General features: G+C 46.9%; 1 protein-coding gene across 7 annotated transcripts in view; it reads right to left on the minus strand.

The window, feature by feature from the left end:
- Window positions 1–16,929, minus strand: part of PSD3 (pleckstrin and Sec7 domain containing 3) — a 118,449-nt gene that overhangs the window by 60,786 nt on the left and 40,734 nt on the right. For all 7 annotated transcript variants that reach the window (XM_032674651.1, XM_032674652.1, XM_032674654.1 and 4 more), the window contains 4 exons: window positions 12,041–12,247; window positions 11,855–11,935; window positions 5,591–5,703; window positions 3,316–3,374 (listed from right to left, as the gene is read on the minus strand). In XM_032674651.1, the coding sequence (XP_032530542.1) occupies window positions 3,316–3,374; window positions 5,591–5,703; window positions 11,855–11,935; window positions 12,041–12,247 (460 nt within the window). The remainder of the gene's footprint in view (window positions 1–3,315; window positions 3,375–5,590; window positions 5,704–11,854; window positions 11,936–12,040; window positions 12,248–16,929) is intronic.

Here is a 16,929-nt window from a genome sequence, read left to right on the forward strand (position 1 = left end):
GGCTCTTTCCAGACCTTTCTCTTAAAATTTCCAATGCTCCCTTCAAGTATCAACCACCCTCAGTTACAGTATGATGCCCAGAAGCAGCCATTACCTCTTCTGATTAACAGGCTGAGGCTGCCTTGACATTTCCATAAGACTGTTCTCATTTCTCTCTTCTCTGTTCTCTCTTCTCTTATTCTCAGACTGAAAGTTGTCCAACTGAGTCACAAATGGCAAAGGAACAGCTATGTTCATGTAGGATCCCAACTGTTCCATACAGAGGCTTGAGGCTGCCCTGACTGCTCCTGAATCCCAGTCTCCATCACCCCTCAGAGAAAGTGTCTGTACTCAGTCCCCCAGGTGCTAGAAGTCCCAAGCTTAGCATGTGGGGAGCCCTGTGCGTGGGCAGCAATGACAACAATGCATTGATGAAAAAGAAAACAAAAGAGATCTGAGAAAAGGAAAGCAGCCTAAGGTGAGCTGTGAAACATAGTAAAGGCAGAGAAAAAACGGGGCTCTGTGATGACCATGGTATCTCTGGGGATGGCACTCTGCCAGTCAAGAGAAAGGGGTGAAGATGACTTCTCCACGGTCAGAATATGCTTTGTCTGCAGAAATACAGCAGAAGAGCTTTGTGCAAAGAAGTGTCTTGGGCTAGAAGCAAGAGCCCAAATTAATACAGGAACGAAGCCCAAAGGAGAGCACCAGTGGTAAAACAAGTCATTTAATGTTACAGTTACATGACAGCTTGGACTGCACATCCTCTGCTTCCCTTTCATAATGTTGGATTAGGGAGAGATGGAAAACCACCAAATCTTGACCATCAGCCTCACCTACCCAGAAAAGAAAATCCCACAGCTTGTGGCCAGCACAGACCCGCAGAAAGAAGGCAAGCAATAATACCAGAACAATGCACAGCTTCCCACACACAACAAGAAGTATCCTGACAACACAGTCTGGCTGTAACTCTGGGTCTCTGGTTGCTAAGACTGCAGAATGCAGCTCACAACTGCAGTCTTTAGGTGCAAGCTGGAGCTGGTCTAGTAGACTTGCAAATGTTTTCCCTTCTCACTGAGACTTCAGCCTGCTTCTGTTTCTTTCCTCCACGCAGCAGTTTGCAGCTTCCCCACAGTGAACAGCAGATTCAACAGATTCCCAACAGCAATGTGACACTGCAGACAAATGGCTGTTTTGGTCCAGGACCAAAGCTAACATCTCTGCACAGTGCCACAGAGGTTCCACAAGATGTGCCTGGTGTTTAGAGATACCTTAAGAGTCTCTAGCTCCCGCCTGGGTGATGACCTCCGTGCAGAGGAGCAAGCGTGCATCTCCAAGACCCAGCTAGCCAAAATTATTGTTACGAAGAGAATGAAATGTGACAAGACAGGGAAAATAGAGGGATAAGTAAGAGTTTGTCTACAAGAGCATAAAGGAAGTGTGAAATGAGCAGAGCAGCAGCACCACAGCCCCACAAGCAGTTGAGCTTATTGTGAAATAAGTGTCTGCACTTATGATCAGTAAGTCAGTAACAAATGGAGCTGAGTGTAGACAAGCCCAGTGACTCATTTGCTTCCTTCTCCGGCAAATTCCTGGTAAGGATGGGGCAGACCATTATCTCTGTTAGGAAATAGGCAATTAGGCATATCTGCAAGGGCTGCATTCCGAGTCAAAAATGCCAAACTTACCACCTATGTGGAAAAATGCAAAGCAGCAAGAGGAAGATCAAAATTACAGGAAATCAGAGGGGATGGAGGGAACATGATAACACACACATGACACAGCACAAGTAGGACTCTGGTAAACGTTACAGCTCCATATATGTAAAAACACACTATCAACTGCCAGTGGGGTAAACCTGCAAAGTGACACACTGCAACAAGCAGCCAGGTTTCAGCTGCAAATCAGCAGCAGCAATGATGGGTCACAGCTGGATTATTTATTTATTTATTTATTTATTTATTTACTCCAGCACCTAATGAAGACAGTAGAGCCCACTAAAGAATTGCAGGGAGCAACAGGAATTGCTGCCAGGCTGATGCATGACCATTTGTTCTCCCTCCCTGGACTGTGAGGCCAGAGAGGCTGCAGAGCAGGAACCCCAGGGTGTTCATCACTCTGGGGAGCAGGATACCTGTGCGTGACATCTCAGCTGTGCTCAACAGAAGTTGTGTGTGCTAAGAGGCAAACTGGGACCTGCTGCTGTACCCCTGCTCACCCTCACACGTCACTGACGCGCTCCTCAGTCGGGGAAGCCTAAGCCTTCAGGGAAAAAATTCTTCACAACTCCCTTCTCCTTACTACAATTTTCAGACAAAGGCATTCAATGAACGGGAGGTGGGTCTCAAAACTCCTGGCAAAGAACACACAAGCCTTGGTTCCATCACCTGCACCCACCACAGAGGTGCACCCACAGGGGCTGAACAGCCCTTGGTGACAGACCCAGGTTGACTCTATCTCCTGTTGCCCAACTCACCATCCTTGCTGTCTAAGTTTCCAACTGACACACTCCTGGAAGAGCTCTTGGAAGTGCAGCAAAGGGTCTCAGCCACAGAGAAACCACAGAGCCACCTGGCTGAAGACAATGATCCTGCATGCTATTATGCCATGATCCCTGTGTTTTCCCCCCTCCACCCTAACTCCAGGGTAGAGAAAGCCTCCCATCAGCATGGGAATACCATACATAGCAGGCATATTGCATCATGGGTGCTGAAATACTCGTCCTAGGGCTGCTGGCACCCTGCACCAGTGTGACTAAGAGGACTCAAACCAGAATACTATTTCCCCCAGGCAGGCAGTGGGGAGAAGTGTGCCATGGGGGAACAGAGGGCTCCCACTCAGCATGCCCATATCCACCCTCCACTCTCTTGGCTCTGTGCACACCCATCATTAGTCTGGCTGTGCAAAACTCTGGTTTCACCAGATCTGCCCCCTGCAACTGCTGCCTGCAAACATCACCTTCCCTCTGTGACCCTTCTAAAACATCCGCTCCTCCCCTCTTTCTTCCGCCTTCCCACATGTCTTTACATACTGTAAAGGGGAAGTCAATCCCATCCACAGCTTCCTGGTCAGGGCCAGTTGCTGCAACCAAGGAAGGATGGTAAGCACACCAGGAAGAGGGGCCTGAGGACACAGAATATCCTCACACATTATGGCAAAGCCAGGCACAATGCCAGCTTACACATGACTGGAAAGGCGTGATGGAAAGGCCTGCCCAGGACAACAGCCTTGGAGTGCAGCCTTCTCACTGTTTGCTGTCTGCAGGGGCTTTAGGAGCAGGCCACCACCCAGCATGGTGTTGACAGGAGCAGTCTACACAAAGCTGTGCATACTCACATGGCCATGCAGGTCTGTGTTCAGCAGCATCATGGCACAGGTGAGACAGTGAACTCCATCTGCAGAAAGAGACAAAGCAAGAGTCACATGCAACCCCAAAACTGGACCTTTAAGAGGAGCTGAAAACGAGCCTCATAGCCTAATTGAGTCTGTTCCCTTTACGAGAATCTGTTTTATCAAGAAACACGCATAATTAAATAAATGAACAATGAGGTCATCACACAGCTGCCAAACTAGAACAGTCTTTCTTTCATCTTTTAGTAACTGTCAAAACTATCTTCCAGCACCCATGGATGAAGCAAACTAGACAGGAAACTAGACAGGTGACCACGCTGTCACCCTTTGCTTATTAATACCAACACCACAGTCTAAATCAACACCTTCTTCTTAATTTAATTCAGAGCAGAAAGGAAAGAGTAAAATACAAAGTACATCCATTCTTGTGTGCAGACTATATTTAGTACGGTATCATGTTTTCCTCCTCTTCTGGCTCCCTCCTCATTCAGGGTTCAATTAGAATGAATTCTGGAGAACTTCAGTCACCTATTTATGGTGCCTTTGCTCTTTCTTGGGTAGAGACCACTCCAGGGGTCTCTAAGGTGGTCCAGTGGCCAAGCAACGAACCAGAAGAGACGGATTCATAGAACCACAGAACAGAGTTGGAAGAGACCCACAAGGGTCATCGAGTCCAACTCCTGGCCCTGCACAGGACCATCCCCAAGAGTCACATCATGTGAGAGCATTGTCCGAACACTTTTTGAACACAGACGAGCTTGGTGATGTGACCACTTCCCTAGGGAGCCTGTTCCAGAGCCCAACCACCCTCTGGGTGAAAAACCTTTTCCTAACCTAAACCTCCCCTGGCACAGTTTCATACCATTCCCTCGGGTTCTGTCACTGGTGACCAGAGAGATCTGTGCCTGCCCCTATTATTCCCCTTGTGAGGAAGTTGTAGACTAAGATGAGGTCTCTCCTTAGTCTCCTCTTCTCCAGGCTGAGTAAACTAAATAACCCCACTGCTTCTCCTATGGCTCTCCCTCTAGGCCCTTCACTACCTTCGTATTCCTTTTCTGAATACTTTCTGATAGCTTTATATCTTTCTTATGTTGTGGTGCCCAAAACTACACACAGTGCTAAGATCGTGGGCAAAGTGTGCAGGACTCCCCCTGATCTAAATGCTTACTCAGGCTCAGAAGTGACAATTTCCCTCTCGCACCCTGGACTAGAGTAAGGCTGCCCCATCAACAGGCAAGTCATTATTTCAGTCTGGCCATGCTGCACCCATTCTACCTGACTGCCTACAGTGCCTTGAAACTAAAAAGGCAATAGGCAGAGGACACAGACAGCATAGGAGCAGATCCTGTCTTACTTCTAACTCTTCCCAGTATGTTAGACAGTAAAGATGAACAGGTGCAAAGTGGACAAAAATCACCTAATTGCAACAGGGGCAGGTCACAAAGCAAGGGGTAAGGAAGCACAACAGTACTTCCAAGTGTAGCAGTTCTTTCTCACTCACACTTGAGACTAAAGGTACAGCTTAACACATGCTTGATTTCCTTTTCCTCCCCTCTCTGTGTGCGACCAGCCCATGCTGCAATCACAGGGCCATGTGGCTCTGCCAGCGTGGCTGGCTGAACACAGCAGCTATGTCAATGGACAGTTTGTCCTCTTCTCCAATGCCAGTTTTCTCAGGTTTGGTCTGTGCGCTTTGTTTGTTTTCCTCATCCATTTCCAAAATGACTGAAAACATTGGCAAGGAGGAAGCACTCTGACTGATGTTAGCTAGTCAAGATAAAACCATGCCAGGGTCTGGATACAGCACCCAAAATTCACCCCCACAACTGGCAAGAACTGGCATGCCTGCTGCCAGTGCATGCAGACACACAAGCAGTGAATGGAGTACGGAAAGAAAACAGTTTCTCTTCCACCTGAGATGGGATCTATTCTTGTCCATGTGTGTGCAGCAAGAGTACAAGCATCCCCACACACCAAAGTCAGAGAGACCAGGAACTACAATGGAGGACATTCAAATATGAGAAGCTACAACTGAGAATTTATACTGAGGAGGCCTAAACACCTTTCCTGCTGGGGATAAATACAGATTTTCCACAACTATGTCTGGAGAACGTGGAGGGTTTCAATGCTCACCACAGGGAGTTTCTAAAGTGTGTCATGGCAACTACCCAGCCTCAGCTGCCAGGTATACGCCCCACATGCTGTTGAAGGTGAGAATGAAGGAACAGGGAGACAACCAAAGTATTAGAAACAAAGTTACCTTGAGAAGAAATGGTGTTTGGGTTGCACTGGTAGTATCGGCTAGAGAAGTGGATTAAAACTCTCTCTCTTTCCTGAGTTTCTCCAATAAGTGAAAAGGCTTTAAAGAAACTCCTAAAAGAGCAAGCGGAAAGAAAAGTGAAATTAAAGTAATAAATCTCTTTTTTGCTTCACACAGTGCACAGAGCAAAGTACACTTCACAGTAAGAAGTACGTAAGCACACATCAGACATTAAGATCCAAGGAGCCTTTCTAGGAAAATGGGCTATCATTCCGCGTGCAGTTAATTCCAGCATTATAGCAAATGAAATGAAAGTTAAATTACCACCGATCTCAGCCACAGAATATACAAAATAATATGTAATTCCATCATTTGAAAGAGCTCTTGTTATTTTTAATGTTTTTCTTTTGTTCAGGGAAGGAACTGGAGCAGGTGTTGTTTACGCAAGACAGACATCCAAGATGTTCTGTGTCCTCTTCCAATTGCCTGTCACCCCTGCGTCTCTTAACTTCACACTCATTAGTATTCCCCTCTAAATCAGAGGAGCTACTCCAGGTGGTGAAGGCAAGCACAAAGTATCCGGGCAAGAGTGCAGAGGGCAGAATATCTGCAACATCTCCCACTGAGCTTCAACAGCAGGAGGAGTAACCTGGTCCTCCTGTGTTCCCGCTCATGGCAGTCAAGGGTGCAGGGCTGGTGCACACACGGGGCACACTCATTACAGCCACTGAGCCTGTACAGAGAGGTGGGGGACACACACATCTTTCACTTTTACTGCGACACTTGAACACCCCTCCTCTTAACCATGTTGCTGGAAAAACGTGCCTCACAGCCAAAGACGACCTTCTGTATTCATTTGTCAGGATGCTTCTAGGAAAAGCCTGAAAACACAAACCTTCTGGGTCTGAAGTAAGACAGCATACAGAATGAGTGTCTAACAGACAATTTTTTAATATCCCATAAGACTGAAAATAAGACCAAATCTGAGAGGCATGTTGCTGGAACATTCACATCTACCCAGTCTTGACGCATAAACTTTAATTTTTTCTCTTCGATGTAAAGGCCAGAGACAGGCCATATTTGCAACAATCTCACATCCATAAAGAGTGTGATCTGCCTGGCAATAACTTAATTTCACATGTAATGTACTGCAAATAACCCAATTCACAAGTAGATATAAGTGAGTCTCCACAGGGCTTCTCTGTCCCTCCCACCTTGTCCTCCTGTCCCAGTTCCAGCCAGGACAGGATCAGTTTTTAACTGAAGGGCTTCCAATCCTCTTGAAGGGACATCCAGTTCATATTTGCAAGTGAGAAACGAGTACTATGACCAGAAGTAGAGGGGTCCTGCCTCCAGCCAGCTGGAGGAAAGGGACAGGCGGATCTATTGGACCATGTGGATCCGATGGCCTGGCACATCAGACCCAGAAGCATGTAAGGTTTTAGTTGACACCAGCACACAATGTACCCTGATGCCATGGAGATATGTTGAGGCAGAATTTATCTCTATTTCTGTGGTAACAATGGAATCCCAACAGCTGTTGGGAACAGTACTGGAAGCTGAAGTGAGCCTGACTGGGAACAAATGGCAACCCCCCCCCCCATTGTGACTGGCCCAAAGGCCCTGTGCATCTTGGCACAGATTACTTCAGGAGAGGGTATTTCAAGGACCCAAAAGGGCATCACTGGGCTTTGGGAGAGCTCCTGTGGAGACACGGGAAATTAGACAGCTGAATACCCTGCTTGGTCTCTCAGAAAACCCTTCTGGTGCAGGATTGCTGATGGTTGAAGAACAACAGGTACTCATGGCTACCACAACAATGCACTGTCAACAACACTGCACCAACCGGGACTCCGTGACCCCCATCCATGAGACAATTCCTAAAGTGGAGAGCCAGGGAGTGGTTAGCAAGACTCACTGACCCTTTAATAGTCCTATACAGCCAGTGCATAAATGGAATGGTGAGCAGAGACAGTAGATTATCATGGCCTGAACAAAGTCACACCACCCCAAGTGCTGCTGTGCCAGACATGCTGGGGAACTTCAGTACAAACTGGAGTCCAAGGCTGCAGAGTGGTATGTCACCACTGACATTGTCAATGCCTTCATCTCCATTGCTTTGGCAGCAGAGTGCAGGTCACAGTTTGCTTTCACCTGTAGGGACGTCCAGTACACCTGGAACCAACTGTCCCAGGGGTGGAAACACAGCCCCACTATTTGCCATTTGCTGATCCAGACTGCACTGGAAAAGGGTGGGGCACCACCATGTTGACATCACCATGTTGGGCAACACAGCAGGGGACATTTTTCGGAAAAGGGAGAAGATAATCCAAATTCTCCTCAGTGCCGGTCGTGCCATAAGGCAAAGTAAGGTCAAGGGACCTGCCCAGAAAATTCAGTTTTTAGGAGCAGAACGGCAAGATGGACATTGTGAGATTCCAGTGGACACGGTCAACCAAATAGCAGCTATGTCCCCACCAACCAGCAAAAAGGAAACACAAGCTCTCCTAGGCACTGTGGGTTTTTGAGAATGCATATTTCAGATTACAGTCATATTGTAAGTCCTCTCTACCAAGAGACCTTGAAGAAGAATGATTTTAAGTGGGGTCCTGAACAACAACACGCTTTTGAACAAATTGTTCCTGCAGTAGCCCTTGGGCCAGCCAGGACAGGACAAGACGTGAAAAATGGGCTCTACACTGCAGCTGGGAAGAATGGTCCTTCCGGGAGTCTCTGGCAAAAAGCACCCAGGGAGATCTGAGGATGACACCTGGGGTTCTGAAGTTGGGGATACAAAGGATCCGAGACTTACTAATACCCCAACTGAAAAAGAGATTCTGGCAGCTTACAAAGGGGTTCAAGCTGCTTCAGAAGGGATTGGCACCGAAGCACAGCTCCTCCTGGCATCCCAAATTCCCATGCTGGGCTGGATGTTCAAAGGGAAAGTCCCTTCCACACATCATTTCAAAAACAGCCTCACAGACACCTGAGACAGAGAGAACAGTACTGAGTAGGTATATCATACTCCCTATCAAACACCAGCCTCTGGGAAAATTGAACAGTACAATGGACTGTTAAAAACCACATTTAAAACAATGGGTGGTGGAACTCTCAAACATTGGGATCTACATTTAGCAGAGGCCAGCTGGTTAGTTAATAAAGAGGCTCTAACAATCAAGCTGGTCCTGCCCCATCAAAACTTCCATGCAGCGTAGAAGTGGATAAAGTTTATGTGGTGCATACGAGGTCTATGTTAGGGAAGACAGTTTGGATCAGTTCTGCCTCAAGCAAAGGCAAACCCGTGGGGTGGTTTCTGCTCAAGGACTTCAGTGTTCTTGTTGGGTAAGGCAGAGGGAAGGGGAAACACAATGTGTACCTCAAAGGGATTTAACTTTTGGGTGATAACAGCCTGTAATATTGAATTGTATGATACTGGTTGCTGAATGACACTGCCCCTGTATGCCATAACCACCATGGATAATGAGTATGGACTCCTCCAGTCCATGACACCAGTCATGAGCTCCTGATGCAGCTTGCAACCAAACAACAGACAGCAGCCCTCCTGCCCTGGAAGATATCTAGGATGGATAGAACCCACAGTCATGGACTAAATGAACTCAACAGACATTTTGGAGCAACAGTCATTGACTAGGGTAATGATACCTGTGCTCATGTTTATATATACATATTTGGAAGGTTTAGGACCTAGGCATGACATAGATAGTATAGAATAAGGAGTGGATAATGTCCTGGTTTCATCTAGGACAGGCTTAATTTCTGCAGTACCCAGGAAGGGTTTACCAGGCAATGAAGTACCAGACTGACAGGCCTGTGGTTTCCAGGGTCATCCTTCTTGCCCTTCTTGAACATTGTCCAGCTTACAGTCAATTGGGACCTCCCCAGATTCCCAAGACCGTTCAAAAATCATCAAGAGAGGCCTCATAATGACATCAGCTAGCTCTTTGAGTATTTTTGGATGAATCCCACCCACCAGGCACCATAGACTTACAGGGATCCAGCTGGAGCAGCAGATCCCACATAACTTCAGGGTCAACTGGGAATTTAGCATTCTCACAGCCACGGTCCTCCAGCTCAGAGCACTGTGAGCCACTGAGCCTATAACTGGTGTTGAAGACAGAGGCGAAGAAAGCATTAAACATCTCTGCCTTTTCTATGTCCCTCTTTCTGAGATGACCATCTTCATCCTGTAATAGGCCAACAAGATTTCTGCACTGCCTTTTTCTATTGGTTTATTTAAAAAACCTCTTTTTATTGTCCCCCACAGTACTGGCCACCTTCAACTCCAACTGAGCTTTGTCCTCACGAATTTTCTCCCTACAGCGGCAAGCAGCATCTCAGTTTTTCTCCCACGTCACCTGACCCTGCTTTCACTGGGCATACACCTTCTTTTTTTGTCTTAGCTCCAGAAGAAGATCCCTGGTCATCCACGGTGACCTTCTGCTTCATCTGCTTGGCTTCAGACATTTTGGATTTGCCTGCTCCTGTGCTCATAGGACGTGGTGCTTAAAAAGTGACCAGCCCTGATGGACCCCAGCACTTGCAAAAGCATTTTCCATGGAGACCTTACTAACTAGTCACCTGAGTAGCCTGAAGACTGCTCTCCCCATGTCCAGGGTTGGACTCCAGACCGGACTCTGAGAGGGGCTGGAGCAGTCACTCCACCTCCTCTCCTCCTGCAGAGGATGAGAGAGGTGCACACTGGAGACGCCTGGGCAACGTGGGTCCAGGGTGTGGAAGCAGAGCAAGACAATGAAGGAACAACCCTTCCCAAGTCTCAGACTTGTCACTGAGGCTGCACAACAGCCTCCCACAGCCTGGAGGTAGCATAGGTCTGGGTGGCTGCCACGGGCTCCAAAATGCTCAGCAAACCACAGCTCGTCAGCGAGCCAGCAGCTACAGGGCTGTTACCTTTCACTCTCTGCAAAGTGCAAGGTAGCACACCTCTTTTTCCCCAGGCTTTGGGAGATGCCCTGTCCCTGGCTGCTGCTGCACGCTCAGGGCAAAAGTAGCCGGCAACTGCTGCAGCTACTCCTGAAACCTCAGAAAAACCCTGGCTTGTTTAAGTCCCACACGAGCCTGGGCATATTTTAGAGAAGGTCATGACTATTAATATTAACAGGAGACCTACTGGGAGCAGAAACCTCCTAAATATGGGCCACAAAGCAATTAGGTGTTGGGTTTCACAATTTAAAAGGAGGGTATATTTAGCATCACGCTTCAGGGCTGCTAAAACCTGGAAGGAGCAGCAGACCTCCCACTACTGCAGCAGCAAGCACCCTGTGCTGCGCAGGTGCTCCAGCCTGGCTCTGCTCTGCCTGCCTTGGGAGAAGGCAGTTCATGCTTATGCAGGCATGTTTCATTTCCACTGCCTTCAGCAGGCAGGATTCTGGGGTTTCCTTGCTCATGGGGTCTGCCACGCTCTCATGGCACCAGTAACCCCTGGAAATGCACTTGCAAAGGGACTGAGAAGTGCATGCACAGCTCCTAGACTTGTTATCAATAGAAAAAAGCAATATGCCATTTCAGTAACATCAGCCAGACGATTTAAACTCATTTTAAATCCCTTTAAACACCAGGACACAGCAACTGTGCTAACAGGCCACTGCTACACAAAATTGGTGTTTTGCCTTCTGAGAAAAAAAGTACTGAAAATAAACATTGTTGAGGCTTGATTCCAGCATAAAAAGGAAGGAAAATTGAAGGGCTGGGTTTTCAAACACCCATGCTGGCAGTTACCAAACTCTCAACAGCATTTTCCATGTGGAAGCTTTTGCTGTTCTGCCTCAGGGAGACACAGAGAGGAGGGCTGCCGAGCCACATCAAACCCTGCCTAAATTTAGTACACTGAAGCCAGGCAGAGCAGGCTCCAAAATGCATCAGCCAGAAAGTCTGTGCAGATCAGCTGTGAGCAACACCCTAATTCTCCAGCAGTACGTGGCAGACTAGAACTCCCCTGCTTACTGTGTGACTGGTCACTTTTTTCCATCTCCTCTGATCAAGGACCACCTCTCAGCAGGTCCACCCAAAGATTTCCCTCTCCAGGAAATGACACCACTTCAGTAGCACCCGAGCATGGCAGCACACCAAGACAAACTGAAGAGAAAACCTCTGTCCCAAAAACGCATCACATCCCTCTCTGCACTCTCTCTGAAGTCCCCACAGGACAACCTCTCCAATCAGGACAGCAGTGCAAACAGCACTGTTGCTAAAACAAGAACATAAAGTCTGCAAACAGGCTTGTACCTGAGCGAGCAGTCCAGCGTCATGCCTGTGAAGTCAAAGAACTTAAGGTACTCTTCGGCCACAAGCTTGCTGAATTCATTGCTACAAAAAAGCAAAGGAATAAATAAAGGTTATCATTCGAGAGTGAAACCCTTCTAGAACCAGCAGAGAGAGTAACGTGGCCAAAGGCCTCATATCAGCACATACTTTTTACCCAAATGCTTTGCCACATCAGAGCGTTTGAATCTGTCCAGATGGTAGAGGCGCTTAGCCAGGCGCCTGGCTGCTTCCAAATTGCTGCTGCTGCCATTGCTGAGATCCTGGCCAAGGGCTCCAGTGGCATCTTTCTCCTGAAGTTCATTGCTCCCCATGGCAGCACTGGAGTCTAACACCACATTCTGCAGCTCAACATCGCTATGAGATGAAAAGAACACGGAAAACAGAAAAATAAGGTAAGATAGCATTCCAGTTTCCTCTTAGGATAGCAGGCAATTAACAGTACAGAGGCAAGATTACACAATGTAGCAAACTGCACTTAATTGAAGGAGCAGTGTAGAACAGGGACATTTATTCAGCAGCCACCAGAACGAGTGTTAAACACAGAGAGCCAAGAACCAGCTCTTTGACCGTGGTAAGCATCTACCACTTGTGCTAACTTCAGAGAGAGCTGTTTGCTATTATCAGTCTACAACTGCACCTTAGAACACTGGTTCTTCATTTGCTTCTTGCACTAGTATTTTTTAACCCAACTGCTTGTTTGGTTTGAAGAGGCCCCTGTAAAAATCGGCCATTAGCCAATTTACAGGAGAAATGCATTGATTAAGCCAGGGTGTTCAGTTACTCCAAGCTGAGTCAGCACAAGTCCCTTCCTCATTTTTCTCCAGTTGCCTGGAAACAATACAATTCCCCCAGCCTAAAATGACATCACCAGAATTCTCAGTGGCTTCTGTGTTGCCCATGAGCAGCGGACATCCCATGGGGAGGCACTGCTAGAAAAAGCAGGACTTGGAGGAAGGAACCCAGTTTGGGGAATGAGAGACACAAGCCATCCATGTCACCGCCTGGAGAACTCCCTGCTTTCCTCCTGCTCCCTGCTGGTGGCAATTATTTCCCTCATCGGCTGCTCAAAGCCAGGATGTTCAGCATGGTAATCTCAGGGCACTTTAGATAAATCATGCATTTATAGATTCCTCCCACCACTACTATAGCAGGAAGGCTCTGGTGAGCTTTCCTTCTACCATCAAAGAGGCAAGAGCCCGCCACACCAAAAAGCACACCCCCACATACACATCCCTCCATACAGGCAGGCTTTTAACTTTAGAAAAACTTCTCTCTGAAACTGGTATGAAAATTCTTGCAAAAATCTCAGCACTGTGTGTGCGCACTTGACAGCATTTTTATTTTTTAAAAATACTACACGGAAATTCTTTCTACTAAAATCCCATTTACACAGGCCTAACGAATGATCAGCAGGGGTCATGCACAGGGCAGATATGAGTGGAATGAGTTAAAGATGACTTTAAATACATAGCACTTTAAACAACATACCACAGCTTCATACACCACTGTAATCTTCAGAGTTAACAAGCCATGGTTAAAACAACTATTGCTGTGCTCCAGTAACGATTACATAGCCATTTACTCAAATATCTGCTAGCCACTTATTAACCCTTTAAAGATGAGATTTTCATATTAAGTGAGCTTAAAATAAAAATATTTGGCATTCTGCATGCCTCCTTCCACACTAATCATCGACCTGTGTCCTACCTTTCTTCCCATCCATGGTTTAAGAGAAGGAGGTATGCAGTGCTCCTATGGAAAAGAACATTTTATCTGTTTCCATCCTTCCAGTGCTGCTAGAACATTATAAATATCACACATTCACACTGTGGGTAAAACTTTTTTATCAAGTATCAGGGGAAAACAGAAATCTAGCCTGTTTTGCAAGTACTGGGGATTTAATTTTGCATTTGCTTTAGTGTAAATAAAAAGGTGCTATAACAAAAGGGGGTCAGTCTCAGTGCTCTCAGTAGGGAATTAATACTGTAAATACAATTTCAACAGCATTAACATCACTGACCATCAGCTATCCTAGAAAGAAAAAAAGCCCCTCCCGACATTGTGGTTGTGGAAAATGCCTCCTTAGCCCTTTCCAAAACCACCAGCCAATGTCTGAAATTCTCTAAATTTGGTCTGCACCAAACCTGTGAGGAAAGCAAATTCCAGAGTCCTCTGACACATGCCCCAGTCAAGGCCTTGTCCATTGAAATCAGGCACGACTGGTTCCAAATTCCCAGCTCTAACAATTGACAAGAGCAAGGGATAACCAGGTGAGCTAACGCATCTACAAGAGTCTTTCACGTACAAATGCCGCTTCAAAAGCCGTGCCAACTCACAGAGCCTCACTCATAAATCACAGTCCTCTTTCACCACTGCTCTTTATTAAAGGCAGTATTTATAGCCCTGAAAGATGGCCAAAGCTGACAAGAAACATCTGCACCCTGCTAGGAACCAGTGCACTAACGAGAGTCAACGTTACCACAAACCACCACAAGTTTAGAAAGAACGGAAGTGCCAGCATCTGGCACTTAGTGAAATAAACAGTATGACAGCTCCCAGCTTCTGTTCTGCCTCTCAGAGCAGTGGCTGGGAGAGAAGGAGGAACACCCAGCAAGGAGGAGAGTGCGCTTTCTACCCTGCTCACCAAAACTAGCCAACGGGGCTTCACAAGAAACCTTATCTTCCAACCTCCCTTATTTAATACTTCATCCTGACTGGTGGTCCCCGTACACATACCAAAGAATAAGGGATGCGTCCTTCAGTTATTCCAACAGTTAATTTGACAGTTGATTAGCTTATTACTTAGTAAGTACAAAAAGGCTGTCACATCATCCATATATGCTGCCTGTAACATAAGCCTCTCGTTCAGGGGAAATGACAGATTCTTAACATTAAAGTGAGACTTCAGTTCTCAAGTGTTTTAGGTGGTGAGAAGCCTCAGTGCTCACACCACTGAGGGATTAGGAAATGCAGATGCCCTGTGCATGACTACTGCAGGCTGTCTTCAGGAAGGGATGCCTTAGTGGGGTCCAAAGGGTGTTACTCAGGGGAAAGGCTGACCTCTCTTCTTATTTTCAAGACTCTCAAGGTGCACCATTTTCCATCTGTGCCTCAGTTTACCCAGCTGCTGAACTCAGCAATACTTCCCTCCCCCTGTAAGGTGCTTATAATGGACTCTAATCAAGAGCTAGGAGCAACCAAGCCTGCATACAGGTCTCTCTTCTGCAGTCTACAGTTTCTACACATAAAGAATCCACAGCAGCATTACCATCAAAACAGAGCCAAGAAAGGGCTTTGTGATGCAGAGCAAGACTGGACACAGATTTTTCATGCAGCTTTACTCTTCATCATATAATAATGAGAAAACTCCAACAAAAGCAGCCTGAAAAATGTAACAGATTACATTCCACCTAATCCTAGATTCAAGGCCAAAAGCGACTGTAGTGATATTACTAGTAATTGCCTGTACAGCAATGGCTCCTGATTTTTATCCAGGGATACTTATATTAATCTCTGCTATCAGCAAACAGAAAGCAGGCTACAAAAATCCCCATACCTCTCTGATCTCACAGCACATCAGCTGTGGCCAGAAACCAGGTCCTTAGACCTTCATATTTCCGTCCCCAGCAATACACTCTTGATGCATCCTTGCTCCTTCTGTCAAAGCACCTGTGTGTTTGCAGGGAACGCACAGAGGATGTGACCACCATATCCAGCAGAAATCACAGCAATTCAGTAAACAGCTGCTGTGGTAAATTCAATGCTTTCTAACAACAGCAGTCACCACTCCACGCTCCTGGCTGAGACACAGGTACACTGTAAGCTCCACAAAGCTTTCCCGTAACAGTTAAGCAGAGCCTGAAACATTTTATACTGTTTTCTTCATTTATTCCATTATTGATCAGTTCCACAGTGATTTAGCTCCCAGTGTCAAGGTATCTCAATCTTGCCATGTTCAGCACTTTAGCACACCTGATCTGTTCTAGAATATTCTAAATTCACTTACTCCCCCCTGCCTCCCATCCCAGGTTTCACCAAAACTGAAACTCTACACAGCAAGGTACAGTTGAGGAATGGCTGCAACTTCCAGCAAAAACCAGAGCAGGGCCAGTAACTAGGCTGCAAGTGGAAACCTCGGTCACAGCATGTGCCGTTTCAGATGCCTTAAAAACCTTGAGATGCTCTTCATTTTTTAGCAAATTCATGGAGAAAAAAACTCTGTTTTGTCCCAAGGAATAAAGGCACATCAGCATTTTGCTTCATGGGAGCAAGAGCTCCGATCCACCATGGAGCAAGTGCCCCAGCTGCTAACAAGGAGGTGATGTTCAGAGGTGATGTCACACTCTAGCAGCAGGGCGTGACAACTCAGCCTAAGTGCTGTCCTCATCCCAGCCACATCAGTGATCCCAGCGTGCCACTGCCTGCCATTTTCACCAGACTGCTGCACTGCATATGCTGTGTGGCACATGGACTCCCCTGGGCGCACATGTTCCTTCCCCAAGGAACACTGATTCATCTGGAATGCACTTCTGGAGGGAGGACACTGGGTGCACGGATCGTACACGGAGCCTGGACAAGACAAGCCTGGGGCTTTCACGGTCTTTTTGGAAAGAAAGGAGGAGGAAACAGGAGGAAAACCAACTTTCTCTCTCAAATAAATGTGCACACCTTTAACATCAGCTCCACTCCAAGGCAGGCTGTGTCAGGCAAATACAGCAGTGATTAAAAGTAAGGAAGGGTGGGGAGGCATTCTGGCACGCTGAAAGTAGGGCCAGAACTAATGTTGTTTTCGCCAGGGGTACAGCATCCACTGAGGAGCCACACTGGAGCTGATAATCACCCTTTGCAGCACATTGTTGGTCCTGTTGTTTTAAATGCCTTTGCTTCAAGCCTTCTCCTCCTAGTTCTGAAACAGGAAGGCAGTACCTGAACCATCACCATCAACTCTGGCTCTAATTCATCAGCCCCTCTAGAAGCGGCTCTCACCTCGAAGTGTGGCAGGGACATCGAAAAAGCAGATGTGGATGTTCAGCCAG

The sequence above is a fragment of the Chiroxiphia lanceolata genome, chromosome Z (genome assembly GCF_009829145.1).
Source record: "Chiroxiphia lanceolata isolate bChiLan1 chromosome Z, bChiLan1.pri, whole genome shotgun sequence".
Classification (NCBI taxonomy): domain Eukaryota; kingdom Metazoa; phylum Chordata; class Aves; order Passeriformes; family Pipridae; genus Chiroxiphia; species Chiroxiphia lanceolata.